At 46.0% G+C, this 23,851-nt stretch overlaps 1 protein-coding gene across 5 annotated transcripts; it reads left to right on the top strand.

The window, feature by feature from the left end:
- The first annotated feature begins 99 nt into the window (after positions 1–99).
- Positions 100–23,781, top strand: LOC116950916 (uncharacterized). 5 transcript variants are annotated; one of them, XM_032969085.2, is made up of 11 exons: positions 100–275; positions 8,107–8,183; positions 9,114–9,169; positions 11,689–11,754; positions 12,593–12,709; positions 14,224–16,373; positions 16,961–17,145; positions 17,896–18,490; positions 18,576–18,660; positions 18,948–19,005; positions 19,526–23,781. In XM_032969085.2, exons 2-11 carry the CDS (start codon positions 8,147–8,149, stop codon positions 19,639–19,641), a joined length of 3,465 nt encoding a protein of 1,154 aa, XP_032824976.1. In that variant the 5' UTR covers positions 100–275; positions 8,107–8,146; the 3' UTR covers positions 19,642–23,781. The 5 variants fall into 5 exon arrangements, with proteins under 5 accessions (XP_032824976.1, XP_032824977.1, XP_032824975.1 ...); XM_032969084.2 differs by having other exon boundaries at positions 101–254; XM_032969086.2 differs by lacking the exon at positions 11,689–11,754 and having other exon boundaries at positions 100–254.
- The last annotated feature ends 70 nt before the right edge of the window (positions 23,782–23,851 follow it).

Genomic DNA, 23,851 nt, shown 5'->3' with positions numbered 1-23,851 from the left:
AGGGGGATAGAGGGAGGGGGTTGGAGGGAGGGGGATGGAGGGAGGGGGGTGGAGGGAGGGTTGGAGGGAGGGGGAGTTCGAGTTGAAGTCGAGGTCTTCCGGAAGAGAAAAGAGAGCGAGGCGGTAACAAAAAAAACAACACCGCCTCGTTCTTCCGGAAGAGGAAGAGGAGTTATAATTTAACACCAACGGCCGGAAAGGGGTTGGCCCCATCGTCCCGTGCACAGTCGCGTGGAAGGAAATCTGTTGCGAAGGTGACGACCGGTTAAAAGTTTGTACGTGTTGTTGTGGTTGCCTGTTCGATGGGTAGAACGTGTCGCTGTGTTGTGTATTTTGCAAAAGTTTACTCGTGTTTACAACGGACAATGGAGCGGCCTTAGCCCGGCCGTCGCTGGGCTAGAATGCCCTGCCCGGAACCTCGCGCCTTAGTCCGCGGGAACCTTCACGCTGAGAGGCTTCACGCTCAACCTACCTCTGTGTTCCTCTTTCTGTGTAACCCAAGCATCTCTCTCTCTCTGCTCCTTTTTGGCACTTTCAGTTTCATGTGGGCTCTGTGTTTTCCATGAAGGACCATGTTGATGAACCTTGCGTAGCGAGGTAGCAAGTTCACCGATTACAACGCCGCACAGCTGTGTCTGTACAGTACTGTTACGTTGAACCTCTTTCGCACCGTACGTTACCAACCGTGCGAATCCGAGGTGAACTTGCCTTGGCGAACTTTAGGACTGCTTCGCCCGGCCGCTTCGTGAACTTGTTGTTGGTTCCTGTTGTTATAAATGTGTTTATTGCTGCGTGTTAACGCGCCTGGAAGGTAAAGTCGCCTGGTTAGATTCCCTTCCTGGGCCATGAATGTCAACCCGCTCGTGTTTCCACGCCGGTGATGAGGATCGTACCCTTTGAGGGATCGTTGAATGGATGGCTTTCCATTGTAGTCATTTATCAAACACAAGTATAGAATTGGCACCACTGGTTAAGGACCAACAGCGCAGTTGAACTTCACTAGATGCCATCTCAATCATGTGGATTGTTTGACCATATTTCACCACGCCGGTCGATCCGGGTTGGGAAGAGAGGGCGACGAGGGGCAGGACCAGTAGAGGTGCAAGCCGCAGCGGCGAATCTAAACTAAAACTAAACTTTTATTTTATTTTACCAGGTAAAGTCCACTGAGTTACGTAGCTCTTTTTTTTTTAAAAGCGACATGGCTATCACAAATGATCGCTCAACGAAGTGGCTCATCGCGTGGAAATGTATAGCGGCGAAGTACTCTGAACGCGCACGTTGATTCGAAAATGTGGAAGGAAAAGCCGGGGGACCCAGAGAAAAATCCACGCGACCACGTGGAGAGAGAGACACGCAAACTCCAAATATACAGCAGCAGGGTTCGGGATTGAACCCATGAGCTCCTGTTTACTAGGCGATGTAGTTAACATGTTGCCGCTGATGGGTTCAGTACACTCACCACTGCGCCTCCGTTCCACCTATACGTATACAAATTAACAGTTTGTGTTCGTTTTTTCTTTGTTATCCGTGTTACAGAAATACATGAAGTATAATTTTCTGGTGCGGTTGATGGTACACCATCGAAGCATCGGCAGGCCGATGCGCACATCATCCCCTTCATAAATAGAACACTAAAGGCAAACCGCAGTCGTGCGTTTGTGCCAATGCAACCCAAACTAATGGACCATATGCTAAACCCATAGAGACACCGAGAGATACATAGACACTCGTAGAGATATATTAAAGACAAGACAAAGTGTGACTGGCCATGCAACCCAAACTATGGAGCATAATAGAGTAAATCACTGGAGTCCGTGCTCATTCAACGGAGGAATAACAAAACTACACAAACTCTCTCCAAAATTTGATTTGAAGCTTTCGTGACTGCAGGAATTATTACTCTTTGGTTCTTTCGGCAGCTGCCCCAACAGACCCACCTCTCTCTCTATTTAAGGCCACGACACAGAGGCATTTGGGTCTCTGTGTGTCTATGTTGAAGGCCGCTTGTGTTGTGGCCGAAACGTCGTGATTTTTGTTATTTTTTACCTACGTGACTTTACCGAATAGAACCAGAGAGTATGTTGTGTGTCTCTCTCTGTGTGTCTGTGTTGTCTCTCTCTCAAATTTAGTTATACCTGTTGATGGTTGCTTGTGTTGCAATCGAAACGGCGTATTCTATTATTTATTTTATTATTTTCTTTCTACGTGACTTTACCGAAAGAACCCCAAGAGTATCTCTTAAATCCTAAACACCCGGTACTGTAACAACACTGGGAAATCCAGCAGCCGAGGATCAGCCTGTCTCTCACGCTGATCCATAGGAGGTGACTTCTGCGGCTTAAGTCTCATCCTAACACTGTCGGACCGCGAAATGTTTAAATGTTACAGAACAACCGCGCGTTTGCCCACACGGAGGTTTGATAAACATCGTTAGTAAAGTCACGTAGAAGGGAAATAATAAAAAAACATAATAAAATAAAATTCTCACGACGTTTCGGCCACAACACAAGCAGCCGTCCTCAGGCGAAGAAACAGAGCTGTCGGAAAGACAGCGCTCTGTTTCTTCACCTGAGGACGGCTGCTTGTGTTGTGGCCGAAACGTCGTGAGAATTTTATTTTATTATGTTTTTTATTATTTTATTATGTCCCTTCTAAGTGACTTTACCGAAAGAACCAAGAAGATGAATCCCTGCAGTCACGAAAGCTTTAAATCGAAAAATAAAACATTGTCAGGTGAAACGTGCCAAACGTGGGGCTAACATGTCATCCATTTCCCCCCAAAGTATCCACTCTGCATCTTTTTATCCATCATCAAAGTTAACAACACTCCATTGTTTTTGCTCTTATTGTAGGTATGCCACGCTTTGACAGTACTGTGGTTAAAATGTGTGAGTAATATGACGCACGACAATATTTAGCAAAGATTAATAGCCCAATCAATGATTTCAATATGTGGTTACGTCTAAGCTGGTCTACTATTGGCCAGTACATTGTCAAATGTTTGAATGAAATATATTACGTTGGCACGAATTGGATACATGTTAACGCTTTGTTACGATGTAATTGAAAATATATTACAATATTGAATGGTGATTATCCACTGTAACATTATTGTCTAAACTTATTCAACCATAAATTCGTGTACCTGTATTACTGGCTATTCACAATATCAATTGTATAGAGTAGTTGTTTAAATTATATCTCATTTGTCCTTATAAATTATATATTTGTCACGAACAAAAACCGACAAGGCCAAACATGCTGTGAAGAGAAGAATCTAAATAATGCCAATGGCTAAGTTATGTTTCATTATTTATACGAGGGATAAACATTATGTTTTGGAAGTGTGCCGCAGGCTTGTTAGGTGATGAACATGAAACAAAAGCGTTTGCTAAAGGAGCAAGTAATATCGTAATGTGTTACTCTTCATGCAAATTTACAATGTGCTCCAGTCGGTTGTAGACTTAGTGTTGTCAATAAACGTATCCGTTCGTCAACATGAGAGGTGAAACCGGTACAGTATCTGTAATGGTGCGTCCATTCACCTTGACAGACTATATCCCTCGCCCTTAATTCTTTGATAGATGTATTGTTTGCCAACAAAAACATGGCGCTTACAAAATTCCAAACGCGTTTTCCTGTTACGTGGGAGACCGGTTTTAAAAACATGTTGTGTAGTGTAATGGTGACTGCTGGTGACACAATTCACAGTGCCACAGCGTAACATGTTAGCCATTTCTTCTCTTGCTGCTCTGTCTCCAATTATTCGTGTCTTGGGCCATCTCCACGTCCATTGGAGTCCTTCGTTTTCGGTTGACCACTTAAAACCACCTCTTCCTCGGCCTTGCTGCTCAGTCTGCCCTGGTGCTTCCATTTTCTGCTTCCAGCGTGGTTTTTCTCACTTCCTACAACTTGTCCCAACCGTCTGAATCAACGTTCTCTCTTCTCGTCTGAGATTAGTTACACCACACTTGCCCTGTGCCTCGTCTGGCTGATCCTGAACAAAGACGGTCACTGTATCGCACTCTATATCAGATGTGCTTCTGCGGCCGTCTGAAATGCTCTTCCGATATTCGGAAGTCAGAGATATGCACTCTTAAATCTGAATTGAAAACTAATTTCTTTAGAACTTCTTTGTGTTTAGTTTGTTATCCTTCCCCCGCGCCTCCGATTACCACGGTTGGCTATATACGGTGCGAGATCATTTCAACATCCACTCTTGTGTTCCTAGAGATCCATCTTGCCATCCTCATTTCTGTCATACACAATGTCTGAATCAGTGTTTTAATATAATTGTTATACATTAATGCATAAGCAAATTGTCTGGTTTTCATGTATGTGTAATTCTAGTAAACACTTCGCCACTAAGATAGAGATTGAGTAATTTAATCCTCCGTGTAAAGCTTGCATCAATGAGTGCACCTTCAAATTAGATACGTGTACTCGTTGGTGTTCACCCAGCATGTAAACACTAAATAAGTAATTCGATTTGATACAGCCTTGTGCTTGTAGTGGTGACACTGTCCAGCTATGTCAGTCTGGACTATCCAGTTTAAGCAATGTATTCTTATCCAGATTTTGCTCTGGTTTTGTTGTCGATAGGAAATGCTCCAAAGCATATGCCAAAATAATTGCATTTATTTTAAAAATGTTAGTTCTTATTGTTAAATTGTGATAACATTATACATTTTACGAACTAATTTTAAGTCGAGCAACGACACAAATGTGTTGGCCTCTTAAGTGTTAATATATGTAGTCTTATTGACCATAGATGCGACATTGTGTTGCTTGAATATTTCTGCTACTAGTCCAGTTCCCATTTTCAGTATCCTGCACCGTTGTGACCGTACAGATGGGTGCCACCCACCACGCCCTGCTTCAGGCAGTCGCGTACTGGTACTTTGCATGGTGACAGCAGTTAAGATGTGTGCATAGAATGGTTGTAGTTTGGATATGCAACAGGCGCGTTGCCATTACATGAGCTAGATGCAAAAATAACAGCTTCGCGCACGCTTGCCTGCGTCGACACACCATTTAGAGCTCTGCTTGAAACGTGCTTTTATGAGACTACTGCCTTAAGTTGATTATGACGCGATGAATCTGACTCACTGGTAATCTGTGTGTAAATATTAGACATTTGTGAGTTGAAGTTTGACCTTCACAGTCAAGTTTTTGATCCGGTTTACACTTTGCCCCTTCAGCCAGGGAGTTGTCTTCGTTCTGAGGATGTCAGCCAGCAATCACCATCATACAACTATTTATTGTAAATGTTTTTGTGAATCGTTATACTTATTACTCGAAAGCTAAAAGTAGTTCAAGTATGATGAGAAATGCAAAAAAAAATCCCTTTTACAAACCGCATGTTTGTGTTTTTTGAGAGTGCCATGACCTGCCCTGGACAGAGAACAGCTCTGCAACCACTGCCTCACTGTCATCTGCAAGTTCCAAATGAATAGTTAATTAATACTAGAGAGTGTGCAAAGGTGAATATCTAGGTGACGTTAAGATACCGTGGGGATTGCACGCCATTCATTATCCATTCGCACCGATGAGCACGGTTGGCTACGTATGGTGCTAAAGAAGTTCATCATACATACATTATGGTGAACGGTCCTCCGAAGCAAGTTGACATCTAATTGTGCGATGATTCCCTGCGTGTTGGAGCGACTGCTCCATCCCATGTTGTGTGACGAGTTGTAACTTGGTACAATGGCTTATTTTAGCTGCAAACTATAAAACTGAACTTTTTATTTTACCAGGTAAGGCCCACTGAGCTGTATAGATCTTTTTCAGAAGCGACCTGGCCACAATTGATAGCTCAACGAAGTGGCTAATCACGTGGAAATGTATAGCAGCCAAATACTCTAAAGGCATGTTTCTAAATGTGGAAGGAAAAACCGGAGGACCCGGAGAAAAATCCACGCGACCACCGGTAGAACGTGGAAGCTCCAGATATACAGACATTGTCAGGGTCAGAATTGAACCCTCGACCTCCTGCATACCAGGCGAGGGAGATAACATCTCGCCACTGTGGAAATAAAGTACAGTATCAGTAACCCTAACTGATATGAAATCCCCAAAATGCACCATTAAGATCATCTTCACTGCTATGAGTTAATTAGTTGCTTCCAGGATAAATAGAAATTAGAAATACTTTGGGGTATCTACAAAACGTGTGACGGGTGTGTTCAGGCAGTCCATATATTGTGCTGCTTAATAGTTTTTTCAGGTCTGTTGCAGTCACATATCCACCATGTATTCTAGTTCTTATTGAAGCAAAATCAACTCATGGGCATCACTACCATGAGTTTGCGATGCATTCCTTTCAGATTTTTTGGTTTCTTTTGACCTTGTGTGGGTTAAGCTGCCCTGAATACTGTGCTGCATGCAGCAGTTGTTTAGCATTTAGTAAATGTTGTGCAATAGCTTTACAACCAAATTTTTTTACAGGTCATAATTTTTACTATATATATTTCCCCATTATAAACTTCACCCCCTCTCCATTGTTATTAATGATTATCAATTGGGGTAGTGATTTAATTCAAGAACACATTCATTTTGTTTTATGTACTCATTTGTACTATCACATTAGTTCGAACTTGTTTGGTCTTTATCATGAATTTAATTTTGCCTAAATATGCATTATATAATTAATGTGTATATTATAAATGATTGATTCTTAGATGCACGAATTCATACTTTGAAGGGCCATATTTATTCTATACATGTGACATCTGAAAATTCCACCATCTAAAAACAACTGCTTTGTTTTTTTGCACCTAGGACTTGTTTTTGTTACAGAGAACCACAATTCCTCCATTTTCAAGGTGCTATCCCAAGGTGCTATCCCTATCTTGTGTTATGGTCCAACCTTTAACCGTAAAACTGGGTAGGGGGAGAACCTGTGACATGTGGGCTGGTTATGGCCCACGACAATTTAATATGGCCCATGGTCCCATGAGGACTGCCACTTTAAATTGGCTCGCAAACTATATTTATCCGTCACTGCAAGCTACTTGTATTACCACCTCCATGCCGGTGAGTAGAAAGCCAGCACATTGAATGGCAATTGTGTGTAAAAGGTGAGCCCTATGGCTGATAGTCAAAAATGATGATGGAGTGGCAGCAAGCGGATGAAATGTGTCCTCGAGAACGCCACCCACCAAGGGGATGGAGCAATGAGATGAACTCGTGCGCAGGTGCTAGATTGATTGTTGCATCGTGGGACCATGGGGGGGATGCGATGGCTTGGGAAGGCCTTCATCCAGCAGTCAATTGGTTGATTGATGATGATGATATGCACTCCATTTGTATGTACGTATTTATGTTGAACTTCTTTCGCACCGCACCTAGCCAGTAGTGCTAATCAAAGGTGCGAAATGAATATTTAATGAGCTGTGAACATAATCAATTTCATCCTGACTTTTTATACATGCCTTAGATAAATGTTGAAGCTTTATTTTCATGCCGCAGAGAAACATGCTGACCATTTCATTTTCAAACTGCTTGCAGCCCAGTTTTCAGGGCTTTGCCTTGCAGCTTGAATTTGTGGCAGCATCACATGTTTGTGTCGACAGAAGGGTCGGTTATGAATAACTGACTTCTGTAAGACAAGGGTCTGCTGCTCAAAGTGATGCTGCTTTCATAGGAAAGTGTACAAGTACAGTTGTGTAGACCAAACCAAGCCTTGCAGATACATTCGGTGCATTGTCTGTACAGGGAAACTTAATAAAACTATTCTATGTCATGGTCCAATTTGCTGCTGTGTAGTATGCAGGTTAGCTTTAAAGACAAACGTTTCAATACATAGAATCAATGAGTGAGACCTTTGTTTTTCTCTCACTCTGATACCAGTTCCCACAACTGTGGAACATTACAAAGTGCAACAAATCACCAAACGTAGCCCTTTGGCAATAATAAACGGCTTGTTCTTTAATAATGAAGAAAGGAAGCTGAATACTGGAGCTGCCGTTGTTGTAAAACTTTCCTTGCTGTGTCGTCAGCATAGGGCATATCGTACGTACGAAAGTAGTGCCACTTGGGAGTGCTTTTGGAGACGGTTGCATAATGTGATCCAGAGCGAACGTTGTCGTCTCTACGCAGGAATGGTGTTTCGAGAGCAGCAGTCGGAGAGACGCACGTCATGAGCTCGCCCGTCATCGATCGAGACTGGGACCCAGGTAATATTTCTTTTTTTTTACTTGTACAAGGTAAAGCCCATTGAGCTATACAGCTCTTTTTTTTCAGAAGCGACCTGGCCATTAGTGATTACTCAATGAAGTGGTTTATAATGTGGAAATTTATATCAACCAAATTCTCTCAACGCATGTTTCTAAATGTTGTGGGGAAAACACGGTGAAATATCCACGTGATCATCCGGGAGATCATGCAAACTCCAAATATACGGGCGTCAGGGTCGAGCCCATGACTATCTTGCATATCAGGCGAGGTAGTTAACATCTCATCACCGTGGCGATCCTCATTCCTGACGGTTTGTCCATCTTGTGTGTCGTGACTTAACATGATCCCCACTGGTCACTAGAAACCGATACCTTAACTCCTGTGATAGATTAAATAATCGATTGACTCAAACAATTACACTGAATCGTGACAGTTCTTTGCATTGCAAGAGGGTGAATTGTCCCACCAAATAGATTCTTATGCTCATGATGTGCACATCGAATTGTGCGTGCAAGAATGTATTATTTCCAGTTAATCAAAAGCTGATTAGTCTACATCCACAAAGCAGTTAATAATATGGCACGATCATCTACATCATTAGACCGCCTTTGCCAGTACCAAAATTTAATAATAGGGTTTTTCCCCTTTTTTCTGCCAACAAAACTTAAACCTTTTTTACAAGGATTCATGTCTGCATTAACCACAATACCTGCAGTCAAAATGCAAACAAAAAACACACTATGATAGTATATGATGCATTGTCCTTGAAACTGATTGGTCCGCACCAAGGGACGGCTTTCTTTTGAGCCTCGACCCAATTGGTGCTCGACCAGATGACGCCAAAAGGCGTACAGCTGTACGCCTTTTTATTATTACAATATGGCACGAGTACAGTAATATCAGTATTGGCTTTCATTGTGTTATTCCAGATTCACCTCTGGAGACGCTTTTGGACCAGCAGGCTCGCTCACAGTCCACCATCACAGTAGGTGCTTCCTTACTGTCTCGATGCAGCTCCCTCCGTCAGCTCTGCTGTGGGAACCACATTGTCCAGGACACCCCATTTCACCCCAATGAATCCCAAATCTTGATTGTTTCTGGGCAGTGATCTTCTTTTGCTTGTGTCGCACCGTACGTAGCCAACCGTGCTAATCAGAGGTGCAAGCTTAGTATTTTGGAACCAAACACCTTAAATGCGTTCAATATTTATTGATCTTAGTCCTTGGAAGAGAGCCTGTGTGATATTTCTACATTGATGCCTGTTAGTACTTTTAAGGGAGACTGCTTGTGAATTCTCATTGTAGGCTAAGCGGATGACGGTACAGACACGGTTTGAATCAAGCATGGGGATTTATCTGGCTACATTGCCTTCCTTCTATATGCCAAACACTTATAATTGGAATTGGCCAAACATCCAAATGTAAAATAAAATAGTCTTAAGACTCGGTGATGCTTTCTTGGATGAGTAACTAGCATTAAAGGGCATGAAGGGATTCACTTGACCCTTGGGCTCAGAACTCTAATCCTGAGCAGATGCTTCAAAGCAAACCATCTCAGATCATGTTGTTGAGCTAATGTATCTGTTGATTATCTAAAGCAATCGGAACTAACTAGGACTGCAACATACGTAGTGCAGATGCCTTAATAAGAAAACTCAAAACCTTGTAAGCCTGCAATTGGTAATGTATGGGGGTGATGCAAAAAACTATTTTTTTCTCACATTCTAAAAGTACATACACGATCCTTCCCCCGCACCTCCGCTTAGCACGGTTGGCTGCGTACGGCGCGAACGAAGTTCAACATACACACATGAAACTAAAACTACTTTTAAACGCCAATAATAACCATCCAGTTCTCATCACTGTTAATAATATGCCTCTTCAACGTGTTCCAGCTTGCTTTCATCAGGTCCATATTGTCAGGAGAACATATCGGGCACATCACGGGGGGACGCAACATGCACGCACAATTTGTTCATTCCCAAATGATCAAGTAATATTCTTTCCACGAGGTGTCGGCGAACCGTGCCATGGCGGTCTTCCAAAAACCACGTCTTTCACAGCTTTGATGTTTTCCTCTTCTTCGCAGTCCCAGGCCGCCCCTTAGCCGAACTCGACTTCAAGAGACTTCCTGCCACGACATGATTCTGTAGCGCATCTTGTAACGCCCTTGTCCCCCGCCCCCCCCCCCCCCCCCCCAGTTGCCAGAACTTTGCTCCCTGGACAAAAGCTCCCTTCACTCTGCTCGCCGGCTATGGAACTGCCTCCCTGAACACATTGTCGGCAAACTTACTGATTCCGGTCTTCAGGCCTTCAAATGCTTAGCACATGGCTATCTACAACATTTACCGCACGCCTTATAGGACTAAGTGTTTGAGCTGCAGTGAACCAATGATTATGCCGATTAGACGTACTAATATCTGATATGGTTATTGTTGACAATTGCACTTCATAAAAAAATATGATGGCGCATTCTCAATGTGTGTTCGTAAAATAAAACCCTTCCATTCGGCATTTTCTCACGTAAAAAAATTCAGGCGGCCACGACGTTTTTTTTATTTTCACCATCCATTTATGGTTTAACTCTTGATAGCTTGAACATAAATAAGGAACAAGGCAACGTAGAATATTTCACCCTGGTTGTTTGAGTGGACTCGGCATGGACTTTTAGAACCTGTACGCCCAATGGTCTGTTGTATTTGCCTCGATATTCGGCTTCGAATATTCTGAATGACCCTCTCGCTTGTATCTCAAGAGGTACAATGGTCATCATGTGTACTTTGATACGACAATAAACCCCGAGTAGCACCCAGACCCCTTGTCTCCTTAGCCAATAGATACATACATTGCATGCAACTACCCCTTGGTCCGCATCACATGTCCACCAATGGTTATATGTTAATTCCTTTTGGATACAATAAATATTTTATGTGCAATAGACAAGTAGTTTACCTCGCACAGTTGTGTGACGTAACACACCGATGGGCACATTTGCACACACATTGACGTCGCATGGAATTACTATTGCCCATTTATTGAAAACTAAACTACTGAACTCTTTTTATTTACCAGTTAAGGCCCATTGAGCTGTATAGCTCTTTTTCAGAAGTGACCGGGCCACAAATGATAGCTCAACAAAGTGGCTTATTACGTGGACATTTATAGCAGCCAAATACTCTAAACGCTTGTTGATTCTAAATGCGGAGTGAAAAACCGGAGGACCCGGATAAAAATCCACGCGACCACGGGAAGAGAGAGACGCAAACTCCAAATATACAAGCGTCATGGTCGCAATGGAATTCCACGACCTCCTGTATACCTGTCGGGTAGTTAACATCTCACTTCCGTGGCGAGATGTTAACTACCTCGCCTGAGAACTAAGGTCTGTTGTTTTCTGACTTCTATACACGACATCATCTGCAGTGCTGTGCGTCTGCTGTAGAATCGGTGTGTCTCTAAACACTGGACGGTGTTGGTGTGCGTTGCTGTGTTTTGCTGTGCGTAGACTCTGCAGCATCAGCTGAGTTCCTTTGAGGAGCTCCGGGAACAAACCCTCCATCACATCTCCCTGGTAGCCCCTTCACACCTGCATGCAAGCATTTGTGTCTGTATCCATTCATTCTCCACAATTTCCTATCATGTCCTTCAACTTTAAGGTCATGCTGTTGTTTATTCCACGTGTGCAACAACTGATATATATATATTTTTGGTCTGGACAACAGTAATGGGTAGAACTTAATGGATAAAAGGCTGCGAGCAAGTCACCTGGCATGTGCCCGCTCTCATCGGAGATTGTAAGATAAGCAGTGTTGAGCCTGGATAGTAATTGGATTGGTGACCGTCTTGCACAAACAAGTTGTCATCGTGATGTAGGGTTATGTGATTGACGGCAGAGGGCAGTGCAGAAACATGCATTTTTGTACTAAATCTACATGCTCTCACATCTGCTCCCTGCCTTTACATACTCGCACTGACCAGCGTGGTGAAGTATGGTCAATTAACCCCCACCATAATCCACATGATGTGGTAGAAGCTGTTATCCAGCAGTGGGTTCACAAATGACTTTGAACATCGCTCAACTACATTTAAATGTATGAAGGCTTGTCACATGTGTTAATTTATTTATGTCTGCAGATGTAAGTACGGTGCTATAAGTTGAACAAACTATTCACAAATGACACTGGAGATTACATTGCACAGATGGCCCGTTATTCCTGGCTTCAGCTGTTGGAATTCTCTCCAAGGCATATTCTAATTCTGCCGCTGCATGTCGGTGTCGAGCGCAAATGGGTGCGTGCTCCCAGCAGTCGACGTCGCAATGCGATTTGGGGAATGGATGAATTGTTCCTGCGGTGTTTCTGCGTGGCTCGGCTCGAGAAGGTCCGTGTGTTTTGTGAACGGGGGCACAGGTGCAAGTGGAGATCGGCGAGTTATTCAGCGGGGGCCTGAACGACGACAGTCCCCAGAGCCCCCCTGGGCACAGGAGGAGCCAGCACCCTGCATTCAGCAGTACCCTGCTGCCCTCGGTAAGGCCCCGCGCTTGACACGTGCGGCCCACACTGGGGTAAAATGATACAGGGGCAACTCTTCTGTGTTTTTGGTGGAAGGCATCAAAAGTTATTTCCTTGCTCACGCGTTCGGCTCCTTTGCACAGCCCTGAGCCAGCGGTGGAAGCTCCACATTCATATGGCGGGGGTGAGTATCCATACGACAACCACTGTTGAATTCTCGACAGTGGTACTAATTTTATCGACCCCGAAAGGGCGATGGGTCGAGTCGACCCACGAATTTCCAATTGCAAGCCGCTTGTTCGACCGCTGAGCCACCTGGCCAGTTTACCAAGTATGATCGTCGTAACTGGGAGTTGATGTTCACCGTTTGTGATCTTCATCATTTAGATGGAGAGTCTTGCATTGTCCCACCAACTAATTCGTTTCTTTCCCCTTGCTCCTTCCACTTGTTGTCTTTTGTGTTGTCTCTGTATCGTGTTGTTCCACCTATTTATGTTCATCAGGTAACAGTTTGCATATAAGTTACCTTAATTTTGCACAAATAATAAATAATCTATTCTTACACACGCGATTTAAATAATAACATAACTCGTATTGTATGTGGTGCTATTACCCCTGACCCCTATTATCTGCTGCAGCTGTAAGGTTCCTGGAAACTCTTATTATTATGATCCTATTTTCCCTCGCCCCTATTCCTGCCCATAATGCATAGCGAAGCAGCTTCCTAATTCTCGTGAGTTTTTTTTTTTGGATAAGAGGAGTTGTGCTGCACATTACTCTTAATAGCAGCTGGTTATCCATGATTTTAAAATATTCCTTGAATAAAGCAAGTGCACAGCTGACACTTGTTTTGATCACGAGACAATGCAGACACGCATAGACACGGAGGAATGAAGGACAGGGGGGGATGCACATACTCGCGAGACTGAAAGACAGACAAAGCGTCGCACACAAAACGACGACATAAACAAAGATAGGGAGGCACAAAGAGATCGGAGACAAACACGGAGACATGCACATAAAGACAGACGGAGAAACTGAGAGGGACAACTAACACGTACAGTACACGAGTTGAGAGATTAATGTACTCTAGCACACGTTTGTGTGTCTGTCTCCACGTCTGTCTATGTCTCTGTACACACCATCTCTGCTCACCCGGAGATACAGAAACTTGCCTTTAAAGTGCTGCTGATAAGGAGTCGTGAGCCAAATTTATCCTATTATCCACAGGTTTCGCAATATTTACCAAGTGGGTAAGATGACTATTATTCCAGACAACCCTGCAGATAATAGGATCTGCGATATTGGTTCCCATATTTCCATGTACAAAAGTTATCCTTTATGTTCAGTAGTATATAATTACATTGAAAGCAACAGGTTCGGTTGTGGATGATATTAAAACAAGTTTAACTGAAAGCATTTGTTTATTTCAACTTAATATGGAAGACATTTTATCTGGAGTAAAGAAAATGCCCTGACAATGAATGAGCACGTCTTTACTGTTGCGTGTTGTTTTTTGGTTTTTGAAGGCCCACTGTAAATTGACGGGCAAGACCGCAGAGGCGGAAAAACTACCGGGCGAGAGCACGGCTCAGAGCCTCAGCGTTTCGGAAAACGTGAGCCGGCTCGTAGACAGGATGAGCCTGTGTCTGCTCACGGACGATCTCTCCGGGGTGGCCGAGGGCAGCGCCAAGACATCGTCGCGCCCTTCGTCCCGCGGCGCCGCCACCTCCTCGGAGGAGTGCGACTGCGCGTCAACGAGCGGCGACTCGGCGGCGGCAGTGGAGGTGGCGGGGGACCGCAGTCCCCTGGAGACCGCCGGCGCCGAAGGGGGCGCGGCGACGGACGATCTGTGGGCCGCGCTGGAGCGCATCGGCCTGCTGGGCGCGTTCCTCCGCCACGAGTTGGAGAAGTCGCAGCTGCGAGAGTTGCTGCTTGTGCAGGAAGTGCATAAACTCAGGGGCTTCGGGAGCGTCGGCGGGAGCGTCGGCGGGAGCGACGAAGCCGCGGACGATGCCGAGGACGAGGGCCACCCGGTGAGGCCACGGCGGAGCCTCGGGGACAAGAAGCTGCTGAGGATCTCGGAGCTGGAAGAGACGGTGGACAGGCTTAAGAAATCGGTGATGTCACTGGAAGGGGCGAACGTGAAGATGCAGCTTCAGCGCAGTGACGGGCTGCAGCAGCATTCCACGTCTGAGAATCATGCGGACGAACTCCGATTGGGCCGTGCGTTTGAAGGGCGAGGGTTGCGGCCGCTGAGCATGAGCAAAAGGGGCGACGTTACACAGGAGAGGGCTGACGACAGCGGCATTGTTGCAGGCGACACGCTCGTGACGAGCCTTGTGGAGCAGGTAAAGGAGTTGAGGAGGGAGAGGGAGGAGTTGCTGTACATGGTGAAGAAGCGCGTCGACGAGGTGGAAAGGACGAAGGAAGACGAGGTGAGCCTGATGAGGTGCGAGCTCTCGCGGAACAAAAGCGAGGTGGAACGGCTCGAGGACTCCCGCAATTACCTCGCGCAAAAGTTGACTTCACTGGACACGGAGAATAAGGCTCTGGGCCACGTGGTGGTGGAGAAGGACCAGATCCTGCAAGCCATGCAGGGCGAGCACGCGGAGTTGCTGAGGAAGACTCTGAGACTGGAGCAGGACTTGCGGAGCGTCAGAGTCCACTTAGCGGAGACGGAAAAGCTGAACAGGGCCTACCTCAAGGAGCTCAAGGCATTGCTCCACAGGTTTGAGGACCTTCGTGCGCACGCCAAGGCGCTGGAGAGCGAGAGAAGGCAGAACATGCAGGACCGGCAGACCTTTTTGGACCTCCTTGAGGGCCTGAGGAGCGAGACACGGCGCCTGGAGATGAGCTTCAGCGTGAAGAAGGCCGAGAAGGAGCTGGCGCAGCAGGAGGTGGATCTGTTGAAGAAGGACGTGAAGATTCTGACCGAAGAGAGGGCACGGTCGTTTGAGGATAAGCGCAAACTGGAGAGTTCGGCAATGCGGCTGAGGGAGGAGCTGAAGGGCGTGCGAATTCGGCTTCAGCGAGGCGAGGTGGGCAGGAGCACGCCTCCGAGTGAAATGGCATTGGCCGAAGAGAACGTCCGATTGGAAAGCGAAAAGCAGTTCATGGAAGAGCTGGTGTCCAAGCAGAGAAGAGAGCTGGAAGGCTTGCAGGCTGACCTCGAGCGTTCAAAAGCCATCCGGCAAATCTCGGACGACAGCTACGGGAGCGACTGGAAGGAGGAGATGCACGACTTGGTGAGGGACAAGAGCAGGTTGGAGACGATCGTCGCGCAGCAGCGCGCCGAGCTCGAGGCCTTGAAACCGTCGTCACGGCGGTCAAAGCCGAACGGGAGCGGCGACGTGGAGGCGGAGTGGAGGAGCGAGAGAGCGGCGCTCGTCGAAAGGAACCGTGCCCTGGAGGCGGCGCTGAGGGCCCACGAGGCGAGGCGGGGGGCGGCCCCGGAGGACCCGGACGAGAGCGAGGATGGCTCGTCGCGCTCCCGCGCAGACCGGCTCTCGTCGGCAGGCTCCGGAGCGCAGCGCCTGCGCGATAGCGAGCGGGCGCACGCGGCCCTGGAGGCCGGAGTGCGGCGCTGGGCCGAGGAGCGGGGGCTTCTCACCGAGTGCCTGCACACGGTGGAGAAAGAGCGCGACCTTCTGCAGCTCGAGATGAAGACGCTGCACAGGTAGGGGAGTCCTGTAAATGCGAGTCATTGTTCCTATGTGTCTGTTGTAAGATGTGCACACTGGAGTCCAGGCATTTATTAGTGAGAGGGCTGTGGTGTTTGAGACGGCGGCTTGTGCCTGCTGTCGCACTGCAACATGATTTGCCCAACTAATGTTTCTGATGTTTTATTATTGTTTATTTTTCTTTTATGTGATTACTATGTATATGGCCTTGAGACACTTGTATTTTAACACTTTGTAAATTCAATTAAGGCTTGATAGTCTTAATATATGGCACCTTAATTGTTCACATCACTAACAATTTTCAAACTTCTAGCATAAAATATATAAATCTCCAATTGCTATCGGTGTCATGCAATGAGACAGAATCTATTTAGAATGCTCAAAGTGCAGTGCGCATTACCCTGCGTCTGCAATCTAGCATCGTGAAATAGAGAAGTTATCCACACTTATCCCTGCTTGAGGCTGCACCTCCCCCTCGCCCGACTCCCACCTCCACAGCAGCTAATTACGTACACCACCACCACACGTCCAAAACACGACCGCCGCTGACGCGCGTCGCCTTCGCGCCGCTCTGGTTCCCCAGGGACTACCTCAGCCTGAGCGAGCGTGTGGGCCAGCGCTTGGCCGAGCTGAGCCGGCGCCCGGACCCGCCGTCGCTGCCGCTCTCCGTCGCCGAGCTCCTCTCGGATGTGGAGTACGCGGCGCGCGTCGGTTCGCACGGCCTGGGCGGCGGCGGAGCGCGCGCCACAGCCAGCGAGGACGACAGCGGTACGCGTCTGATGCACGCGGCCCCCTCGTCTCCGTGGCCTTTCGCACCCCGTTTCCACTGGCACACCCGAGCCGGGCCAGCGCAAGGCCCCCCTTCCCCTTTGCGGGTGCTTTTCCACTGGCTAGTTGACGAACCGGAACCAAACTTTGATACGCTGGCCTCGCAAGACATCCGATTCATGCTCGGCCAAGCAAGGGCAGGGGGCCGGCGCTAATTATGCATTTACTCCGTGTGATGTCATTCCGTACACCGGGGACGCAGCGCCACCGTGCCTTCTGTTTGCATCTCGAGTCGTTCACTGCGCGTGACGTCAGTGACACGGCTCGCCTTCTGCAGTGGAAAAACACCCAAGTGGCTCATTAGTATGGTTGCTTTGCACGCAAAGGTTTCCTTTTATCACTTTTTGGTAGATGGTTCTGGCGTAAATCTTGGCTGTTTTGTCCTTTTTCTTCTCCCTCAAGTGTTGGCTGGTCCTCTGGTTCCTGCTTGAGCCATTCCGGACGCCTTCCCTTCTCTCTACTGCTTGCTCTGCTCTCTTCTGCCTCCCACCTTACTCTGCTCCTTAAAGCCTCCGCTGCCTCTTTTCGACCACCTTCTTGCAGGTATCGGGCGTGGCACGACAAAGGATAATTCGATTGTCTCAAATATTGTCCCAATTTACAACAAACTGAACTTCAAGTATCTATTTTTAATCATTTTACTATTCAATCACCTTTGCCTTTTGTCTACCGCGCCCTCACTTTCGCTAGAGCGAAGTCACTTGGAGGAGCAGTGTGCTCGGCTGAGACGTTTGGCCGACGCGACTCATCGCTGCTACAGCTCGTCCAGCGAACTGGGTGCGTCGGACGACGGGCACGCGTCCATCCGCAGCGCTCCCGTCGCCCGCTTGCGCTCTGGCTCCCCGTCCCGCCCGCTCTCTGCGCCGTCGTCATGGCAGGCTTCCCGCCCCGCCGTCGGTTCGCTCTCCGCTCGGCGCTCTCGCTCTCCGTCCGCCAACAAGTCCTCCGTCCCCGGGCTCGGCTCCGCGTCCGACCCGTTGTCCGAGCAGCTGCCTTACCCGGTGTCCGGCTCCCTGGCCGCTCCGTCGGCCTGCCTGCGCCACGACCGTCTGTCCGACTCCCCGCCGCCGCCATCGGGAGGGAGGCCAGCGCCGCACGCGAGCGGCTCGCGCAAGCGGTGGCGGAAGAGAGAGGAGAGTGGCTCGCGGCCGCCCCGGGATGACGACTGGCTGTCGCTGGTGACCTCGGTGGAGTGCGCGCCGTCTGGCCTCTCGGATGACGAGCAGCAGGGAGACGCTCGGGGGAACGCGGCGACGTACAGGCAGCCCGGCTCGCTTGCTCCTCAGTAAGTGCTCCCGCTTGTCTTTTTGTCGCCGAGATGCTTTACGTCGTTGTCAGTGTGCTTTGCTGTAAAATTAACTCTGGTGCAGGGAAGTGCTGAACAGCTGCGGCGAGCCATTGGCTGAAGTTAAGGATGTGGATCCGCACAACTCGGGCCAGCCCAACAGCATCATGGTATATGTACACACATACGTAAACCCACAGAGACACACATACATGCACATACGATCATGTAATTATGCACGTACACCTACCCCCGAACGCAAATGTACTGAAATGATGATGCAATTGGGAGAAACTGCGTGGCATCTTTAGCGTTAATTGGCTCGCACTGCACGCAAACATGCCCACTCAGTAGAGAATGTTGAGCAAATCGCACGTCACATCAAGGGGCAATGGAGACAGGAAAGCAACGTAGCTGCGAGTTTACCCGTGCCCTAACCGTCGCCCCCGCTCTGCAGGTAGAAGGAGAAGATATGCCGGGTAGGCGTTCGTTCCTGCGCTACGTGCAGCAGCAAGGCAAGTCGTGACACGCTCGCGTCACCGCGACATCGCACAGGAACATGCTACATGTTGACGGTGCATACAAGTAAAATAAAAAAATAGTTTCGTTTTAGTTTATTTTGAGTGATTTGCTTACCTTTCCTATACTTTGCACTCCGATTGTTTTTTTTATTGTGTTTTTGTTGTAACTTTCTGACCGACCCGCCTCTATTGGACATTGCGAAAAAGACCTTTATAGCTCATTGGATTCCTCCAGGATAAATATAGATTCAAATTCTGAAAAAAAATTTGAAGTGCTCCACGCATCGCACGTTTGTGAATAGTGACGATTTTCTGAACCGGTCCTGGGCCTCTCCGAGGTCGACTCGGCCTCAAATGAGTACCTAGTACAGTGTGTAAACATCGCCACTAGGGAGACAAAGGCGGCCGGGCGAGGTGCTGTTGGTGAGCGCTGCTCACTAACAGCATTTGCCCCCAACAGTCTGTTAAAGGCTCATACGGAGGGTCTTCATCTTCTGTTTGCGTGTGCGCGCAGGCTCGCCGCCGACCCATCTGACGCCCGAGGAAGAGGGCTACGCCGATCACATTGTGCACAAGTACCTGTCGACAAGTGGGGGCCCGGCAGCTCCCGCGCCCCGCGTGTCCTGCTGAAGCCGGTGCGGCGGAGGCAGCGGCGGTGCCTGCGCCGCTACAAGCGAGGATGTGGCGCGGTATCGGGCAGAGCGGCACACGCGCAGAGCCCCGCAGCTGGACACAAGGAGTCGGGAATATTGCGTATTGTTGTATTACAGATGTTATGTACACGCATGCACAGGCGAGTGCCTCTCAAAGGGCGTTTGTACTCATTGTGCCGGACTCGTTAGCCCCCCCCCCCCGCCCCTAGGTTGTATTTGATCAGAGTGGGTATTTTTTAAAATTGTGTTATATTTTGTAGCTTGCATTCACCATGGGCCAAGTAAAATATTCAAGGTTTTGGTTCTCAATACTGAATTATCCCCATTGACCAGCGTACAAATAATCTGTCATATGTATATAATGTGAAACGCAGCAGAGTACGTAGATGGGTATTAACCGCTATAAATGACGCAGTCTCATTCAAAAGACCACGGCTATATGTGATTTAACACCAGCACAACTAGCTATGGACACACAGTTGGATATGTTTTCTATGGTTGGCTATATTTTCTTGCATGTAGTGTAGACCGATGGCTTTACGTAAAATGTTTGTGTCCTGCTGGTCATGGATGCACCCTAGGTAGTAGTAGCCGGTGGGAAGACGTGTCCTCACATTGGCTCAATGCTGCATAGAGGAATTGTTTGGGTGATCAATTTGGCTTTTTGCATTGAGGTGCGAGCCGAGTTGTCGTGAAATGTAATAAATGGGCTTTCGTGTGGCAGCACTTATACACTTGGTGAGTTTACAGATATGAAGTGTCTGTTGCTCCTGTGATGTCAAGGAGGGTGGTGCGCAAGAGATGATCCAGAGCCATCTGTCTCCTGGCCGCCCACCTTGCTTGCCATAGTGAGCTTTGTTCACCCATACGGTAATCAGGCGTACCTATTTTATTTACCAGCAAGCAAGTTTGCTTAAATGTGAGGGAATAGAGTTTACACTGTGGAGTAGAACTGCATTTTCGTTCAAGGACTGATTTTAGCTGGGTGCCTAAGAGTCAGCAGTGGACATTAATGGGATCTCGTTGTGGCATCCTCTGTGTATGATAAGGGCCAACTGCATGCCATGACTCAAATGTGAAGAATGACCATTGTGGTAGGAGAGTGATGCTGTATTTGTGTGTGTGTAGCCGCGTGGACGGTGAAGTTAATGATTGTTGCACACAGTTATCATTAAATGCCTTGGACAAATTGACCCAGAATCGAGGTCACTGTAGCTATTAAACCTAAAAGCCGGGTCAAGCTCATTACATGGTAAATTATATTTTGTGGAAACGGGCAACATCGACATTCTTTTTTGCTGTATCTCAGCGATGGAAGCTAGCAACAGCGAACTTTCATTTGTGTAGGTTTGGTATTTGACGCTTGTTTTGACACTTTAATTTATAAGAGTCTGTAAGGTGTCTTGAGCTACAGTTTGACAGTCAGTGAGTAGACGTGTAACACGGACACTCAATTAGTGGAGGCGTGTACATCACCCAATCGTTTTTTTACACAAATCCATCCAAGCCATCAACATTCATCGTGTGAACGTTACCTCATTGCGATTTCATACCAAACTTGAACATTCATATTAACCATTAACTATGTACATTCCATTTTAATATTTAAAACAACCATTCCAGTGTGTAATGCGTAAATGTTTCTGGCGTACAATACATTGTCTGCTCTGTGGTGGCTGTTTTTATTTATAACTTGCCATTCGTCTGTCTACCGTTTATTGACATCGCTTGCATTTGGATCTGTGGACAATAACAGTTAAATGCTTGAATTTATCATAGGGAAATTCACGTTTTGCTTCCGAGTAAAGAGTTTGTAGTTGGGAATGAATTGGCAAGAAGGACATATCTGTGGTTGCCAAGGGTTGTACCAGTACTTGATTCAGAAACACATGTGCTCTTCTCACCAGGAGGTTTTGTCGTGGCATGCTCAGATGACGTTTGGAAATCGTGCAACTTTCCACAAGTACTTTTTTTTAACGATTAACATATTTTTTTATTCGTGCCCATATTGCACTTCAGCTGAAATCTTTTTGATGGTGGCTGTATAATGTACTTGTACGTATAGCGCACTCATTTTCCCGCGTTAGGCATTGTGTAAAATATCCCTAAACTTCTACCAGCACGGCATGTGTGTTTTGCTTACACCGAGTGAGGTATGAATACTGTAGATTTACTTTGTTTGGTCTTAATGGCTTTGCTGTACAGCTACAAATCCGTTTTCGGGTTGTTACCGAGTTTTGTTTGGCACGATGTAAAATGTTTAACTGAAGTGCTTAACTGAAAAGGTCACAGTATGTGGAACAAAACGTTGGACACTAATGCAGAACAACACGCGGTAAAACCCGAACTCGGGTTGGAATGCTGTACTGCCGATTTATTTGCATCGTGTGCGACTTAATGCACCATAATTGAGTTGCTTTCTTATTTACAAATGGGTAAAAAGGTTATTCGGGCTAACAGACAAAACAAGTGTTTGGAATGTAATCGTACCATATAATTTTTATGCGTAGATTTATCGAGGTATATTCAGGCTCCAACCACATTTCTCTTTTGTTGGGGAAGCAATTGTCTCTGACCCATATATTTTTGGAATGGTAACTCCTTAATAAAAGTTGTATTGCTCAAACATTAACCTTGCCTTTCAGAGTCACTATTCCGATTTAAAGTATAACAAACCAAGCATTTTAAAATGTTAAGTTCGGCGTAATTCTGTCAAGCTCATAATCGTGCGTACATAAATTACATTTAAAAAAATTAATACATCCTCAACTGTTTATGTGAGATTAAGCTATCCCAACAAGGAAGGCAATATGGTATGTAGTTTCATATGTTTATCAAAAGGCAAAGTAATTTCTCGAGTGTCTTATGGAGCTGTTCACATTTGGAATCATTATTCATATACACTTTAACATTCAATTTGATCTGAGAGTTAAGTACGTTTTTAATAACATTTATGTTAATCCACTTCTTAAATAATTGTTCTACTCGGTGTGACATTGGTATTATATTTTTGCACAATTGCATGAAGATTCATGGTAGAACTTTCCTGTGAATTCAATGTGTCTAACGTTGGATATAATGCATCTAGGGATTCTGTAAAAAGAATAATACAGGGATCTAAATAGACTTTTGGTATTGTCTCCAACAAGCACAGTAATGGAACTGAATGGGCTATGCCATTCCAGGAAAGTTTTTTTTTTATTAAAGCAACTTTAGATTACATGGTCTTAAGTTACAGGGTGAACAAATAAAGAAAATTAAAAGGTGTTGGAGAGTTTTTTGGACTTAAATTAACATTTATTTTAACGTATATATTTTTTTAAATCAAAAATATTAATATGGCAGAGCTGCATAAAACCTACGAGCAATTCCGTGAAAAGGCTTAATATATTTAGTCATCTTCATGGCATTGCTTTCCGTTATAACTGTGGTTAGGCTTAATATTTTTTGCAGCAACAGATGACAAATTGACATTCCGGATTTGGTAAAAACGCTCAGAAATAATGCTAAGTTGACCAGTGGCAAAATGTGTCCTGTGAGTAGTTTAGACGCATTTCCCACGCACTTAAATTGTGGTTTAATAGATAAGTAATTCTACTTCCATTCAACACATTAACTTCTCACATTAATGTTTTTGAGAATTCAAAAGCAACGGTTGGCGATTCTGAAGTGACTGCATGCCGGTGACCGACCACGTGTAAGAATTCTGAACGGTCTAGTTTTGAAAACTCAAAAGAGTTAGTGTGATAGTGAGTGATGTTTATTTGCGGGATGAGAGAATAGAGAAATAATAAGCTGAAATGTACTGTAATTAGTGCATAATGGACATGATGCTTGTACACTTTGTATTTATCCACTAATTTGTATGTTTTACTGCTTATTTCGTAATGCACAGACTGGAGAAATGTCACATTCCAATCAAACGTTTTGTATTTACAGGAATAACATCATGAAGGGCGTATTTAATTACATTTAACAGGAGCGAGTGTTGTCCAGACAATACATGTGACTGGAAATTACTAAAATATTAGCGTTGCTTTGTATGCTTTTGATTACTACATTGCAATAACATGTATATTTTCACTCTACATCACAAATAAAATGTCGCATTACAGTACTCTTGGGTTTGCGTGTTTTTTTGTGTAAGTAAAATGCTGGGTGTTTTTTTCTTTATTGTGTTGATAACT

The sequence above is a fragment of the Petromyzon marinus genome, chromosome 41 (assembly GCF_048934315.1).
Source record: "Petromyzon marinus isolate PM22_M1 ecotype Great Lakes invasive population chromosome 41, UKy_Petmar_22M1.pri1.0, whole genome shotgun sequence".
Lineage (NCBI taxonomy): Eukaryota > Metazoa > Chordata > Hyperoartia > Petromyzontiformes > Petromyzontidae > Petromyzon > Petromyzon marinus.
This window is presented reverse-complemented; position numbering and strand designations above follow the sequence as displayed.

Bases quoted from the DNA above. Each gene is read 5' to 3' on its own strand.
- LOC116950916 (XM_032969085.2), top strand. From the start codon at position 8,147: ATGAGCTCGCCCGTCATCGATCGAGACTGGGACCCAG. The intron at 8,184-9,113 runs GTAATATTTCTT...GTGTTATTCCAG, and splicing joins CGATCGAGACTGGGACCCAG to ATTCACCTCTGGAGACGCTT. The intron at 18,491-18,575 runs GTAAGTGCTCCC...ACTCTGGTGCAG, and splicing joins CCCGGCTCGCTTGCTCCTCA to GGAAGTGCTGAACAGCTGCG.